The sequence below is a fragment of the Penicillium arizonense genome (assembly GCF_001773325.1).
Source record: "Penicillium arizonense strain CBS 141311 chromosome Unknown PENARI_contig003, whole genome shotgun sequence".
NCBI classification, from domain to species: Eukaryota; Fungi; Ascomycota; class Eurotiomycetes; order Eurotiales; family Aspergillaceae; genus Penicillium; species Penicillium arizonense.
In genome coordinates, this window is record NW_019173280.1 from 2277292 (window position 1) to 2292794 (window position 15503).

At 47.9% G+C, this 15503-nt stretch overlaps 9 protein-coding genes across 9 annotated transcripts; 4 read left to right on the forward strand and 5 right to left on the reverse strand.

The window, feature by feature from the left end:
- Positions 1 to 2423: 2423 nt before the first annotated feature.
- Positions 2424 to 5513, reverse strand: PENARI_c003G03377 (patatin-like phospholipase family protein; the record flags this gene model as incomplete). The annotated part of the gene is made up of 7 exons (XM_022628232.1): positions 2424 to 2430; positions 2498 to 3295; positions 3352 to 3378; positions 3431 to 3485; positions 3542 to 3862; positions 3909 to 4451; positions 4502 to 5513. The coding sequence occupies 7 exons, from the start codon at positions 5511 to 5513 to the stop codon at positions 2424 to 2426; spliced, it is 2763 nt and encodes a 920-aa protein (XP_022492009.1).
- A 170-nt stretch (positions 5514 to 5683) lies between these two features.
- Positions 5684 to 5970, reverse strand: PENARI_c003G07029 (uncharacterized protein; the record flags this gene model as incomplete). The annotated part of the gene is made up of 2 exons (XM_022628491.1): positions 5684 to 5911; positions 5965 to 5970. 2 exons carry the CDS (start codon positions 5968 to 5970, stop codon positions 5684 to 5686), a joined length of 234 nt encoding a protein of 77 aa, XP_022491862.1.
- Positions 5971 to 6066: 96 nt separating this feature from the next.
- On the reverse strand, positions 6067 to 6286 carry PENARI_c003G02864 (uncharacterized protein; the record flags this gene model as incomplete). Its single annotated transcript, XM_022628194.1, has 2 exons — positions 6067 to 6074; positions 6148 to 6286. 2 exons carry the CDS (start codon positions 6284 to 6286, stop codon positions 6067 to 6069), a joined length of 147 nt encoding a protein of 48 aa, XP_022491527.1.
- Positions 6287 to 6972: 686 nt separating this feature from the next.
- PENARI_c003G08041 (uncharacterized protein) lies at positions 6973 to 7495 on the reverse strand (the record flags this gene model as incomplete). Its single annotated transcript, XM_022628564.1, has 2 exons — positions 6973 to 7076; positions 7123 to 7495. The coding sequence occupies 2 exons, from the start codon at positions 7493 to 7495 to the stop codon at positions 6973 to 6975; spliced, it is 477 nt and encodes a 158-aa protein (XP_022491866.1).
- A 240-nt stretch (positions 7496 to 7735) lies between these two features.
- PENARI_c003G08730 (uncharacterized protein) lies at positions 7736 to 8025 on the forward strand (the record flags this gene model as incomplete). Its single annotated transcript, XM_022628608.1, has 2 exons — positions 7736 to 7935; positions 7986 to 8025. The coding sequence occupies 2 exons, from the start codon at positions 7736 to 7738 to the stop codon at positions 8023 to 8025; spliced, it is 240 nt and encodes a 79-aa protein (XP_022491504.1).
- Positions 8026 to 8234: 209 nt separating this feature from the next.
- PENARI_c003G01728 (uncharacterized protein) lies at positions 8235 to 8634 on the forward strand (the record flags this gene model as incomplete). The annotated part of the gene is made up of 2 exons (XM_022628121.1): positions 8235 to 8249; positions 8305 to 8634. 2 exons carry the CDS (start codon positions 8235 to 8237, stop codon positions 8632 to 8634), a joined length of 345 nt encoding a protein of 114 aa, XP_022491867.1.
- Positions 8635 to 8947: 313 nt separating this feature from the next.
- Positions 8948 to 9523, reverse strand: PENARI_c003G02658 (uncharacterized protein; the record flags this gene model as incomplete). The annotated part of the gene is made up of 1 exon (XM_022628177.1): positions 8948 to 9523. One exon carries the CDS (start codon positions 9521 to 9523, stop codon positions 8948 to 8950), a length of 576 nt encoding a protein of 191 aa, XP_022491449.1.
- Positions 9524 to 9776: 253 nt separating this feature from the next.
- PENARI_c003G10421 (uncharacterized protein) lies at positions 9777 to 12245 on the forward strand (the record flags this gene model as incomplete). Its single annotated transcript, XM_022628727.1, has 1 exon — positions 9777 to 12245. The coding sequence occupies one exon, from the start codon at positions 9777 to 9779 to the stop codon at positions 12243 to 12245; it is 2469 nt and encodes an 822-aa protein (XP_022492072.1).
- Positions 12246 to 13944: 1699 nt separating this feature from the next.
- On the forward strand, positions 13945 to 15383 carry PENARI_c003G03280 (uncharacterized protein; the record flags this gene model as incomplete). The annotated part of the gene is made up of 2 exons (XM_022628223.1): positions 13945 to 14383; positions 14437 to 15383. 2 exons carry the CDS (start codon positions 13945 to 13947, stop codon positions 15381 to 15383), a joined length of 1386 nt encoding a protein of 461 aa, XP_022491590.1.
- Between the last annotated feature and the right edge of the window lie 120 nt (positions 15384 to 15503).

Sequence of the window (15503 nt, forward strand, 5' to 3'; positions counted from 1 at the left end):
GGAGGTAAGAGAGAGACCAATGGACCAATGAACTAACCAACTGTTATAACTGACAATGGTGAGATTTTGGACCCCACCATGTGCAGCCACACGAATATGGTAATATTTACAAGGATGGGGTACCACATGTCCCTTCTCTTTTGCGGCACCCTATGACTCTGTATTTGAAATCATTAATCCGTCTAGGGGCAGGGGTGCCTGAATAATCGACCAATAATGTGGCAATACTATCAACGTCCGCGCGGCTGAGAAAACGGGCCCCACATAGGCGTATGCAAGCATATCACAACGCCACAGTTTGCACTAGGTGATATTTGGAATCATTAATGTGCCTCACGCCATGGGTACCTGGATGGTTGGACCATCATGTGGCCGGTCCGGGGAGAATGAATGCTATTCGCCTCCTGTTACCGAAGAGACCACCAGGTGGTGGTTGCAGTATTAGTCACTCTGTACTCCCAAAGTTCAACGGCTAAATTCTTGAAAAAGTGGAAACATTGGCCACGATGTAGTTTCCCTAACAGGGCCCATGAAAACCCTAGTGAAGATGCTAATTCGGATCGGCCATCGCTGTTGGCATGGTCCTGTGCTGGCTGTTGCCTTATCCGTTATGAGCAGCCCTGTGCCGCCAACATGATCCTGATGTACTTTTGCATATCCCAAAGTACTCCAAAACTTAAATTTGCCCCATAGGTGCTCGGAAGTTTGGTTCAGGCGGCATTAGCGCGTGCCAAGAGCGGTGATCCAGAGACGATCTAGTTTTGTATAAAATTTTGCAGTGACTCTGTGGAGCGTGCGCTGAACCGCCCTTGAACCCAGATGCTGCCTATCTAAGGAAAAAAGCCACATTTGTATCGCCCGCGACGCGATGTGGCCCGCGACGCGATGTGGGCCGCTACGCGATGTGGGCCGCTACGCGATGTGGCCCACGTAGAAGGGTCTATGAAAAGGCATACCCCTAAGGAAAACTTTATTTAGGGGTCGGTTATATCCAGTATCGTAGGTTTTATGTTGGCTGTTGCCTTGTTCATGAGGAAGTTACAATTGTTGTGTGCAGTGAGACAAAGTCGTTATCTCCTGTGGATCGCGTGGGTCAGGAAGGGCAGTGTTTATGTCACACTCTTTCCTGAAGTAGTAGATGCTTCGAAACTCAAATTCGGTCGTTGGGACTGCGGCAATCCGATTGGGTGTACCAGCTAACTGCGGTGGGGTAAGATGCCTTTTATCGCTGGTTTGTTTCTGCCAGTCAGTCATTTGCATCGAAATATCGAGTTAGCTAATTACCATCGTTCACCCGTAGCTCGGGCTGATTGCCTGTGGACCCTGCCGGAGCTTCTAAGATTGTTTTGGAATGGACGTTGGTGAGCCGGTCTCAGGATTTCAGCTCGTGCAAAGTCGAGGTCTGCCTGGATATCATGGCGAGCTTCCTGTTAAACCTTCTTGCATTTATCCTGGTTCTCACTAAGACCAAGCCACGAGCTAATGTCCCCTTATCACAAACGCATGAGGCGAGCCCCAGTGGCTTTTGACTTACGTGCAGTACACGCTTTGATCGTGGCCAGGTTTAACCTGAATTATCGCGTAGGGCACTGCGAAGCATGTGGGCTCGGGGCGTCATGCCGGAGTGCATCACCACCCACGGAAATTAACGTACCGTTGATAATGGCTGCTGTGCACGGTGCTACAGGATCTAGTTCGTGGGCCAAGCCGAGTCTGTTAGCATTTAACCATATCGGACTGCCCACTTATCCATTACGTACGCTCAAAGCCTCTATCAGGATCTGATGTGGCTACAAAGGATATTGCCACATACCTAACCTAGCTACAGAGGGTTAGGACAAAAAGAGGCTGTTCTGGCAAACGCTATTTTCCTTGAAGACTTTCCCCTTGCCCTCCGTTCCTACCGCAAGTGCTTTGAAGAGAGTAACATTCTTAATCTCAAAACAAGAGAAAACTGATGCGGCGCTATATTTTCACAAGCTTAGAATCCGGAATATCCCGGGCCTGGTCAAGTTTCCGTTTACTTGATTTGCCGCAAGATGAACACGACAAGCATCCGTTATAGTCATATTCAGCGGTGCCGAACGGGCAGTGGAAGCTTTGTTGGGCATAGCAGCTATACTAAAGCTCGAGGACTTACTTCAGGTAAGCGATTGCTCATATACTGAAACTATCTCCACTTCGGTACTGCCCTCAAAGTGGGTTAGGGTCTGTTTGCGGTGTGAATGCGAAGTAACGAGCAGATTCGCTAAAGTATCTTCTATTGCGGTTTTGTCTTGACTTGGTAGAGGCGTCTTTCTCTTCATCGCTACTGGCCATGGGTAGATTGATTTTTGTTGCCCCAGGGCGTTCTTTTTTCTTGTCGACACAAATACATAAATGCGAGTTTAATTGAATAACGCCCCCTGACATGCTTTATCTCCTTACACGCTTTGTAGAAATGGAAGCTATACTATCCCGACACTTCCTTTTGTGTAATCTGGAGCAGGTTGAGCACCCTCGAATCTTCTGAGAACTTCCAGAGCCGGTGAAAGGAGAGTCAAGGCCCTGTTGTATCTCAAACCATTGCATATTTTTGGGAAAGCCGCTTATCTTCCTTTCAATGCCTTTCGCCAACCGTAGCGATATTGTGACATTTTCCGTAGGGTGTCGGACGTAAAATGAAACATGTCTGTTGTAAAGGGAGCACATTTCACAGGCTTGTAAATCTAGCGAGGCGAGGGTCTCATTCGCAGTAACAAACTCCATCTCAGGCTGATAGAGGGCTATGAGAGCGTTGACTATATTTTTATAGACGCCGCGACACCTAATAGAGCCTTCGCATAAATAGAAGCCTCCATCATAGATGGGAGATGTATCGAGCTGGAAGTAAAAGTTTGAAACCAAGAGCGCTGTTGCAACTTCAATAAGCTGACCCGGCGGGTGCAGGTGTATCTGCTCTTTCTGTAGCGGTATACTTTGAACATCGTCCAGCCGGATTGGGAATGGAAGCTCGGTATTCAGACGAAAGAAGTCTTGCCTGCGTTGCTCATCCAACCCATTTCTGACATCACCATATCTAGTATGTCCGTCGAGAAAATCCATGAAAGAAGTCCATAACTTCTGTAGGGAATGGGTCTTTCTCCTAGGTAGGCCTTTAGAGGCCTCTCCAGTACCCAGAGAGATGATGACATCGTGAGATATATTTTTATCCCAGATACGGGAACACTCCCACATTGCTAGTTCAATAGGGTTGGGAAACCCAAGCCCACCGTCCCAAAATTCTTGACCGGCGACAGTGATAGGCTTAAAGAAACTAGAATGGGCATTAGCGCGGACGAGAAATATATAGATATGGACATATGGACATACATAGGGGCTGCTGTCGTTGCACGGGCTCTATCTGAGTTCAGCACTCTCGTGTAAGAACAATGATTGGATTCCAACTTACGCTTGCCATAATGCAGCTTCGTCGTGATTGTTTTCAGGTCGAACCACTGTATATCCTGGAAGGAAGGAAGCGATTAGGAAGATAAGCAAGAATCGCCAAAATCGTACATACCCATCGGTTGTGCCGAGCCGTTGTAGTTTGTGAATATTGAACGTGCATTCCCCCCAGATGTCGCAGTAAGTGCCACCTTTGTCCCAGATACTATGCCAGGGACGTAACCAAATAACTGTCCAGGCAAAGTTTCTTGAAGTGCACCTTCCAGAAATCGCTCGTCGTACATTGCATCGCTAGTTATATACTTGACCACTGCTTTCAATCGACCCAAGGCGGAGTCAGAGGTTGAAAAACATCGACGGGCGAGAGTCTCAAATATACTAGCACATTGGGAGACAGGCCACTTTTGATGAAATTTGGCCAGTACAGTGAGGCCCCCTGGTCTGTCAGTCATGTATTGCACCTGACCCTATCGAAGACTCACCTGAACTTGTACCAAGTGCAAGATCAATCATGTCATGGATTGGACATTCTCCAAGTAATTTCTGTAATTCACCTAGGAACTCGAGGGGCGTGACACCCCGCGCACCACCGCCATCAATGCCTATAAGCCTCACTCCAGCTGTTGGTGGTTTGATATTCGCTAGTAATTCTCCGCCATCATGGAAAAGACAATCTAGTCGGAATTGGGTATCCGACTTTGGAAGAGGAATGCCAAACGCAGCGGCGCATATATCACATATTGAGTGACCGCAGCTCAAATGTCTCTCGGGAGGTCGGCAAAGGCACCAGATACAGACTGTGTTTGTCACAACTTGGCGTAGGAAACTGCTATACTTTTCAGCGGTTCCTCTGTGAAGCTGTGCAGCATCCGTATATCCGTCCTCTAGAGCCTCGAATATACGGTCACACTGAGCTTGAACCTCTCGATCCAAATAGGTAGAGCACTGTGGTCCATAGGAGAATTGAAATGCCTTATTGCAATGAGGCCTGTATAGGTTACGGTATATCAAGTACGGGTCAAAGACTATGGAAAGTTAGGAAATGATAAGGAAGCGTGTAGAATGCAAAACTCACGATGCATTCTTTTCGGGTACGCATTCATCATAATGCTTGAGGCAACAAATGCTGCTACCATGTTGTATGAGATTTTGAAGTGAACGCAGAGCTTGAGAAACTTCTGCAGATATACATGGTGATCTGTTTTAACTGGATCTGCGTCTCTCGCGACCTTAATAAAGTCAAATACCTCTCCTGGGTTATGCGCCGTGTGCTTCACTGCGGAGTTGAAAAAATGCAGAAGGTGAGTGGCGGAGAAAAGGCACCTAAGGCTCGATTTTATCGCTCTCGATTCTTCCATATGATATCGAATCTCCGCATGGAGCCGTTGATAGCGGGTAGATGGAGAAAGGTATTTGCCTGCTAGCTGAAAGATCTTGAGTGTCGAAAAGCTTGAAGAAAGTTGGCGTCCAGGGTTAGATGAGGCCAGGTAGTCCTCTATGCGAGCCTCGCTAAACTTGCCATCTTCCGAGAGAATGATAAGCAGTCTAGGACGCGTATCGGAAGGCAATGAGGAAGCATTTTGAACCTCAGTCCACGCTATTAAGCGCAACATAATTGCTTCTAATGTCTGAAAGTCATCGGCAAAAATGCAAATGACATCGCTGAAAGTGAAGACGAGTCTAGAATATAGAACGTCGATGACGGCGCGTGATGCAGTTGTGTGCCATGTTGTAGAATGAGACATAGTTTCATGACACCACACGTGAGTCTTTTCAGAAAGAGGAATTTGGAAGGGGTTACTGTCGGCAAAAAGCACAGGATTGTCGCTTGTCAAAGACGCCGTATCAACCCGTAGGTTCACATTTGCTCGATCTCCACGGCGTATGTTATTTCGATTAAAGATGTTCCGCATAGCCTCATCTTTTGTTGAGGTACCCAAAAAGAGACAAACCAGCGGGCGCTGAAAGTCTGGCTCAGGCATTTCGCGAACCAGAGCGCCCAGTCGATCGGTTCTTTCTATAATGAGCTCTTTCGAATCGCGGTTCTCTATGACACGAAGCCATCCGGCATGTTTGCAGGAAGCCATTGTTTGGTATCTCGTACCTTACGTGGGTTCACTTTGGACTTATAAAACTCAGGAAGTCATTGAATGTAGCAAAGGATATATGTTCCAATGTAAAATTGTCTCAATGTGCAAAGTGGGCGAGCTAAAAATAGCATCTGGTTGAATAAGAACAGGCAGGTAATAAATGTGGATTAAATGCTTTTATCCCGGGAAAGATTATCCAGGATAACGAATTGCTGCCGGTTTAAGGTTTCCATGTCTGAAATGTTGTTCTCAAGCTGTTTGACCAACGTAGTCATCTTTTCCATAGACTGGAGGAAGTCGTTGGCAATTTCGATATATTCTCGACGGTTGTTGTGTAGAGCCTTGATGAAGTCCTCTTCTGAGGGGATTGTGGGATCTGTATTTGCTGGTTTTTTCTACTATGAGTCAGACACGGGATTTTAGCGACCAACATCTGATTGGAACTCACCTCCATTGTATAGCAGGAACTCTGATAAACTTCAACTCATATTGACAGTATAAGTCTTTTTATTTCAATGAGCCATCACAAATTAGCCGCCCTGATAATGCTCTACAGATCTTAGCCCGTGAAAACAATGCGCCAGGTGGACAGTAGAGAAGATAAGGAAGAGAGCGCGTGCTAACGACCTACAAATGGTGACGCCCACGAGGAGTAACGCCCACGAGGGGTCCACAAGGGGTGACGCCCACGAGAATACCCAGGAGGATGACCAGGAATTGAGAGCCCACGAGCCGCCACTAAGGAGGTCACATGACCACATGACCCACATTATCATCGGCTATTCCACTTCGATTGTTCCATAGGTGATAACTACGTTCCTATTTCCACAACTAGCATGCCATTAGCGACGCCGACGAGAACACCCACGAAGAGAAGGCCTAGGGAGAGAGCTCTCGCGAGAGAGGAACGGGGAGGCAAACAGGCGGGGGCTCCAGAACGCCCCACAAAGAACGCCTGGAAGGAGTCAATTTCCACAATATCACGTCACATAAGCTGGAAGAGGCGAGGCGTCTCAGTTGCGCAGGAGGTTTCCCATGTAGGACACTTAACAAGGCGGAAAGCTACGTAATGATCGAGGAACCCTGTGCGCCTACGCCTTATGATCCCTGTCTCGTCCAAATTAGCTCGTGGGCCGGATCATCGCCAAGACGCTAAAGTATAGGCTAGGCTATTCAAGGAAACCCGAAACCTTTCTTTGTGCTACAGCACGGCGTGACCGGCGCGCAGGTGCCTGTGGTGCATTAGCGTGGTCCATAGTCCCAACGACCCAGAATTGATTTCCCACTAGTGCGTGTAACGGCTTGGAAGCGGCCTATAGGCGCGCTAGACCACTCGGATTTAACTCTGCGGCTGAATGCATTTATTACAACAAAGAAACTATCTAACAAATCAAAAGACGTCATTGCCTCTCATTCTTCCAGTCCCCATTATCCGGATGCTATCGTATTGAATAGATTACTTTGGGACCTCTGTCAGGAGTCCTTCGATAGACGTGCCAAGTTGCAAGAGGAATGGCTGAAGGCTTTCGACATAAGCCTCCAAGTCGGCGATCCTTCTACCTACTGTTAGCACGGCGTGGGGAATGTAACTATTTAGCAGACTGACTTTTGCTTCTCCGTAATTCTAATACTGTTAGGTCCTGGATTCCAACTGTGAGAGGAGCAGTACCATACCGGTCTTCTAACCCATTGAGACGGTCTTTAAGCTCAGTGATTGATTCGCTTAACGTTTGAACATCGTATTGTTGTGTCGGACTGGGTGATAGCTCGGGGAGTGCATCAATGGCTTCCACTTTCTCTTCGATTGGGGCGAGTACTCCAAGTGGGAATGGCTCCAGGTACTCGAATGGGTCTAGGTACTCATCCAAAATTTGGTCCCACGAAAATGTTTCGTCGCTGCCTAAGGTATACTGGAGATCGGGGAACTCATCGCAATCTTCGCCCCATCTAAGGAATGCATCGAAATCTGCGGGTTCCATGCTGATAATTGTGTAGGATGAGAAATGGCGCAGTCAGCTGAATTTATCTTGTTCTGCCTGCGCAAACTACCTGATGAGTTGGATGTAATTGGCGCTCATTCGGCGGCGCAGCGCCCACGTTAGATCGTAAATTTAGAAAGGTTTGTCTTAAAAGGACGATCCCCGCAGCGAAACGCTCCCACATCAGAAATTCCATTGTCTCCAAGCCTATCACGTACATATTGTCACAAAGCCGCCCTAATGGCCGCCGAACCGAACGCCCCAGGTCATAACAAACAATACTATGAAGAGGAAGAACATCTTTTGATTTCGCTCAAGCAGCTGGGGGGACTCTCATGGCCAGAAATTGCGCTCAGATTCAATGAAAGTGTCCCGGACGACCGACACAGAACTGCATCGGCCCTAGAGAATAAGTGGCGGCAGCTACGAAAGACCCACCAGTAAGCCGATGCCACTCCAGGCTGGATTGTTGTTTCTAATTATGGCATAGCTTGGTCGACATTTCCCACATGTTCTTAGAGCAGGAGTAGTAACTCAGACTACGACCAGCGGGATTGAAGAAAATTAGGAAATGATCTACACGGAATATGTGTATCACATAGAGATTAATGTGCGCGCGTAGAATTTTATTTTTGGTTCTTGTTCTTCGGTTCGATAATCCATATTTAACCCCCCTCCCCACTGGGATTCCTTAGAATTCGCATTCCACAGATCAACCCTCCGATTCGAACCTGTTACGATGCAAAACCAAGCTGTATGCATATGTGGATTCTTGTGATTCCTCGACAAGTTCCTGCTAACACGTCAAGGTAAACTCCGAACACATCCTCGTCCCATTGAACGTCGTACGCTGGTTCTTCCAGCGTCAGCAAGAAGATGCTCACTCAATCACCAACCTTCAAAAGTATATTTCATCTCTCGAAAGCTCATTGCATACTTCAGGGTGGAGAATGCAGCATGTCATCATTGAAAAGAATGCCCTATCTGCGCACTATGACCAGCTACACCGGGACTACTTGAAACTTTTCGAAGCCTACGAGCTCCTTGAGAAGCGGATCGACTATACCGGACTAGGAATCACAGATCTCCCCATGAAAGAGCGCCTGACATCCGAGGATATCATCACCGAGAACGTGTGATATTTTTTGCTGGGAATGTTTTATACCGCCTATGTGCTCAAATTCATGTTATCTTTGTGATTGTTATCGATCTATATAGTTCCAGGGGTATTTTTCTTAAATGTGATGTAAATTGATGGTTGAATGAAGCTTATCTAACGGTGTCCCTGTTCCTCATTGTCGATAATTCAGGGTATTCCATACTCTGGGGCATAAAGGGCTTCCGATCACGACGGGACGTTTGCGATGCAGCCATCTTTGCATGTGTGTGAATAACATCGCCCAATGAGACCCTTAGGTTCGTCTTGGCTTTGACCGTTTATTTCAATGTGGCTTATGCATTAGGTCGCTGATAGGCACCATCTTCAATATCCAAAGCATTAGACACCGAGGATTTGCTTTTAAATTTGGTGACATGGAGTTGAAACTGGCGCCTTGTAATAGCCCAGCTTTCCGGATAATTTCTGTTCTGAATTCTCTCCCAGACAAAGTCACGTACATCCTCGTAGCGCGCAGTTGAGCGATAGAACTTGACATCTCTAACCGCCAAGTCCAACTGGATACCTGCGCGATGAAGATTATGCACTTCAATACACCCAGTGCCAGGAGGATGATTCAACTTCGTCTCATTCTGTCGGTCGATTGCTGTGTTTATCGAGATCAACTGCTTCTTTGCCCATTCACGCTGATCATTAGATTCCCAAAGAAGAGACATGATGAATATAGTCGACTGATTCCAAAGGTGCTCGTAAGGGCCAGTATCGATGGCTCGATAAACGCCTTCGTTGACGTGCGAGATGAACACACCATATGGCCCATCTCGAGGATCGCGTCGGGAGAAACCTTCGTCTGTGGTTATTTTGTGGCGAAGGCCCACAGGGGGCGCCAAATACGCAGGGGCCAAGTCCATAGAGAACCTGTTTGGCAAAGATTAATTGATGAATTAAAATATTTTAAATAACTTAAAAACGCTATTTGGTACAAATGACACTTGTCCCATTTTACCTACTTTACCATTTGCACATTTGTACATAGCTATTTCGGTATGATGGAAAAATCGAAAATGGAATTTGCCCCTAATGTACATTTCAAAGTTGGGAGTTATAAACTCGCTCGCTTCCCCGAAACAAGTAACAACTATTCACCCACGTCTACCGTTGATAATGTCAAATCGTAACCTCAATGGCAGCGTTAACGAGTCCCTTCCCGTCCTTGAGCGTGTGGAGGGCCAAGAAAGCCAGGCCGAGGCGGGAGGCGAAAATAATAACAGCAACAACTCGAATGACCGCAGCCGCAATAACCGCCGTCGCAACAGCGCTAATGACCGCCGCCGCAATAACTCCAATTACCGCAGCCGCAACAACACCAGTGACGATACCCCTCCGGGCCTTGAGCGCGTGGAGAGCCAGGAAAGCGGTGCCGAAGCGGAAGGAGAAAATAGTAACTGGGAGGAGAATATCCCAAATCATGAAGAGGATTTCCCCGACAACGATGGCGAGGCGGAATCGTTCCTTCAACCTATGTGGTCAACACCCGAGCTGCTAGATCATACTGCAGAAACATCTGGCTTGCCGATGGAAGGGGTTGTTCTTGCTTGGCGCGGAAACAACACCGGGAAATCAGTGATAGTCGGATATGCGTGTGGCGGGTCCGTAACTGCACGATTAATCCCAGCGGCCCGGCGTCCTATTCCCTCTCGAGCACCTAACATATCAGAAAAAAGCCTTGGTCGCCGAAAGGACGATATTCGGACCGAACGAGATATTAAAGCTTGGGGAATCGTCGCATGGCGGGTGGATAAGAAGTCAGTCAGCCAGGACCCAATATCCTTATTAAAACCGATGACCGGAGCGTGGTATCCAGAGACGTATGTCTATATTCATTGGTGGAGTGGAGATGCGAGCTGGGAATCGCGGCATAATCTTCGATACGTTTGTGCTAGCAACCACCTGAAGACAGACATGTTAATCTACAATGTGGCGAAGGAGCAAGAGGCCAATTACCGCGAGGCACTTACAGGAGTAAGGCCAGAATATGCTCCGGCAAATACCCGAATGACAAATGACCATTGGAGAAATGTGAATGCATATCGAGGTGCACACTGGTTTCAGCCACGTGCTGAAGAAAACAGGCGCATAACGAGCATCAGATATGAACCGGTTATCAACGAAGAAGATAACTCTCAGGAATTCGATAGTGATATAGGTATGGGAGAAGGTTCAATTGTTAGCAGTGATGCCTTCCGACAAGAAGATGAAGAAGGATATTATGAGGGCTCCAATGAAGGAGAGGAGAGGGAACATTTTGAGGGCGAAGAGGCGGTTCAGGATGATGGAGAACAACAATATGGGCATATGCCACGGCGTCAGCGTTATTTAAGCCCTATTGATGAAGAAGACAGTGTTCCTGAGGGCAGGGTTTTCTTCACGCCTGAGGGTACCCCCACCCGAGCTCGAGGGCATGGTGAATCACAGCGAAGATATGGTATTTTTACCCCAAGAGCGACCAGATCACCTAGCTCTGGTCATCTATTCCAGGGGAATAGAGGCCAGGCTCGGCGGACGCCAGAAACACCTGGCAACCAGCGTATGCCGCGCTTCAACCAGGGCAACTCCGGCCGCTCCAATCACTCAAACTGGGGCAATGAGCAACGGATACCACAATCCAGCCAGGGCAGCCAACCCCAGGGCGATCCGCGGCGACAGACACCGCACTCCAGCCGCTCCAATCGCTCCAACCAGGACAATCAATGGCAGACACCGCACTCCAGTCGCTCCAATCGCTCCAACCCGGAACACCAGCGGCAACGGATACCACAATCCAGCCAGGGCAGCCAACCTCAAGGTGACCAGCGGCGACAGACACCGCACTCCAGCCGCTCCAATCGCTCCAACCAGGAACATCAGTCGCAACGGACACCACAATCCAGCCAGGGCAGCCAACCTCAAGGTGACCAGCCGCAACGGACACCGCACTCCAGCCGATCCAATCGCTCCAACCAAGGCGATCAGCCACAACCGACACCGCGCTCCAGCCGATCCAATCGCTCCAACCAAGGCGATCAGCCGCAACGGACACCGCACTCCAGCCGCTCCAGTCGCTCCAACCAGGAACATCAGCGGCAACGGACACCACAATCCAGCCAGGGCAGCCAATCTCAGGGTGACCAGCGGCGACAGACACCGCACTCCAGCCGATCCAATCGCTCCAACCAAGGCGATCAGCCACAACCGACACCGCACTCCAGCCGATCCAATCGCTCCAACCAAAGCGATCAGCCGCAACGGACACCGCACTCCAGCCGCTCCAGTCGCTCCAACCAGGAACATCAGCGGCAACGGACACCACAATCCAGCCAGGGCAGCCAATCTCAGGGTGACCAGCGGCGACAGACACCGCACTCCAGCCGCTCCAATCGCTCCAACCAGGAACATCAGTCGCAACGGACACCACAATCCAGCCAGGGCAACCGCCCCAACCAAAGTAGCATTTCCCTATCTGAGGGAAACCAGAGTCAGCCCCAACAGCGACGCGGTCGTGGTCGACCCCGCCGCGGAAACCTCAGCAATCCACCGAGCAACATACCGACACGACGTAGCACTCGACATACCCGAGCCCCAGGAGGGCCTTAGGGCTTTGCAAGGATTCCTTATTGTATTCATTGATAGAGCAAACTGTCATAAGTTCATGCAAGTTAAACTTAAATTCTATTGTATTATTTCGATCGCTGCGCGTATACCTATATGCAAACCATAGAATCTCAAGTGCCATATTCCTTCAAGTTGTAAGGGAATCTAAGTTTCGGTAGGCCTGATGCTTAGCATTGACCCACGCGAGTTTTGGCGCAGATTCACAAGAATTTTACCCCGGATGTCGGATTTAATATTAGTCAAGGCTAATTTTAACTTCCCCCAAAGTGCTACGACCGGAACATTCCAAGATTGAAATTTACCCAGACGTGAGTGAGACTCAGTCTTAAGTGACGTGCATATCCTAGCCATATCCATGCGCATGTGGATGCAGTCCCAATGGGTCACCACAATAGTAATGACATATCGAACCCACCTACCACAGTAGTCGATCAATGTTCTTCTCAAATCCTGAAAAGAGACGTCCACCATCTTTAGAGAGCAATTGATAAGTTGCCTGCGAATGGAAAGGATAGACCATGCATATGTAACAGTCTGCATTGCAAGTGAGTATACAGTATCGCAGTCCCCCAAGCGCGATTTTGAGCTTGGTGGCTTGTTTAACGGCTAAGCTGTATACAGTGAGGGGTGAAAATAGGCTCCCCTCCGGAAACGTACGAGTTATTTCCCTGCCTGTACCTGAAACTGGTTGACTTTGTGTCGATATACGGCTTGTCTCATTCTCTAAGGTACCATTCGAAAACAATTTACCCTCAGGAACAAACTCCTTGTTTCTCGGCCATACTTATCGTTCTATTCATCGCCGGCAAGATAAAGCATGATAATGTAACTTACTGTGACGGCGATGGTCAAGCTCCAAACAGTCAAAGCAAGTCGCAAAGAATCTTGTGGTGCGAAGAGAACAAATAGAGACATGTTTAAAAAGCCCATCTTACTGGCTTCGTAGCATTCACTAGGCCGAAATGGTGGGTTAGCAGTGAGTTTAAAAATCTAGCTTCTAGGCATAGGCCCTACTTCAATAGTATCATAAATTCGCGGCTGTAACGAATTCGGTGCTGGGGGCTTAAAAACAACTTGATAGAAAGAGAAAATATAAGGCACACCGCTGTTGCTATCATGGCAGCTACGAACTGACTGAAGTTGGTAAATCCCGGCCAGTCGGATCGTAGTGTCCATGGTAGTAGTAAAAAGCTAGGCCATTAGCCTCGGGGCCGAAATGTAGTTCTTCTTGGAGAATATCAATACCTGATTGATAAAAGAAAGGGACACACGTTGCTTAGACGCATTGCATAAGCAAGGAGCTCGTTATCCTGTCGCTCATAATGGTGATTAAGAGCCAAATTCATAGCGTTACAGCTTTGTGACACACAAATGGAGGGGGTTGACATTGTCAAAGTTTGAATGCTTTTTGAGACCGTCTGTCCCTACAGTAGAGATAGAAGGAACTATCTGATCTCGGGGTGGAAGAAATGTGGGTCATATATCACGTGATGTCAACGAATGTACAGTTGTAAAAATGTACAGTTGTAAGAATGTGCATTTGTAAAAATGTACAGAGGTAGGATAGAGTGTTGGAAGCTTTCGAGTCCATTTATGCCACATATAAGTCTGTCAACTGCCTGAGCTCATAAACCTCGAGCGTTTCATTTGAAACTTTTCAAATACACAATACCCAAGAACTATGCGGATCATGAAGCCTTCATTGAGTCCTGCGCTGAAGCCTGGCCCTACTCCTAGGCTTGCAACCAAGTCTGCCTTGCGAGCGTTCCAATATACTGAGGAGTATGATATTGCAGAGCCACTCATTGCGTCCATCCTTTGGGGTCGCTCTAGGGAAAGGCAACAGGCCTCCGTTCAGCTTGACTCTGTAAATGATCAAATTCAGGCAAAGAATATCAGATACAAGATTCCTAAATCAAATGGATGCATCGATATTGCCGCCTTCAAGACAGCTTCCGAGCAGTTAGTTCAAGCTTCAATTACCTTTGCCGGAAGCCAAGACACCACATTGTTCTTGCGTGCCAAAAATGACCTCGACAAATGTATCAGATTATGCAAATTGCCCAAGTCTTGGAACATTGAATGGGGGGAGTTTTTGGATTTTCATCGTGAACGAGTTGGTATGACTTTCTTAACGGCAAACGTGATGTTACCACTTCTAACCGATATACAGGTCGTTCGAATACACAAGGCAATCATCATAAAAAAAGCAGGAACGCCCAAAGGGACCTTCCTAATGAAGCGGAAGATGAATATGATGATGGAGATGTGCAGGCGGGATACCATGAAGAGTCCGGGGTTGATGACGAGGAGGAGGAGGAGCAGGAGGAAACCCACAACGGGTACCATGGAGACGAGAATGAATATAGTGACCAAGAGGACGAATACGATGACGATGAGGAGGAGGAATACGACGAATATGACGACGAAGAAAATGAACATGATCAGGGCGAGGGAGATGGGTACGATGAAGGAGAAGGTGAAGAGGACGATGAGTACGACGATGCGGAGGACGATGAGCTCGATCAAGAGAATCCAGATCATGATTCCTTCTATGATGGCCCAGAATTGATCTACCACACAGAGCGTGAGCTAGAGTGCGTCGACATTGGTTTGGTTAGACGCCGAGCACAAAATCATTATGGGCTTCTTTTGACCTCGGGGTCCATCCTAGGTTGGCGAAAGACTAAGCTGGCAGGCCTGGTAGCAGTGATGGGATATGAGTGTCAGGGTAAGCGGACTGCCCGTGTGAAGCGGCACAATGATCCAAATGATGAGCAGGAGTCTGTGATGAAGGACCGGTCTTCATCAAAAGTTCTCGGGATCGGCTTAATTGCTTGGGAAGTGGATTCAAAGTCTGTCTTCGAACCAACTAAGTCTCTGTTCCCGACTACAAACGGGACATATCCGGCTACATTTATTGCAGTGCGTTGGGAGGGAGATATCTGGACATGGGAGTCTCGTGAAGATTTCCATTCCTTGATGAAAGACCTCAGTCAGTTCGAGGTTGACATCCTCATGTACTTCATGGCAATATCTCAGGAAGGGGACTATCTCAAGGCCATGACTGGGAAAAGACCGACATTCCCAGGTCTAGGCTTTGACATCGCAAGCACCTAAAGAGCCAGTTGGATGAATCGGGATAGTTGCCGAATTGGTGGCTACTCCGTATAGCGTTTGGGATAATAACGTGCTTTGCGCCACTTAATGTTTTTTGTATGCTATTTCAGTTTTTTGCAA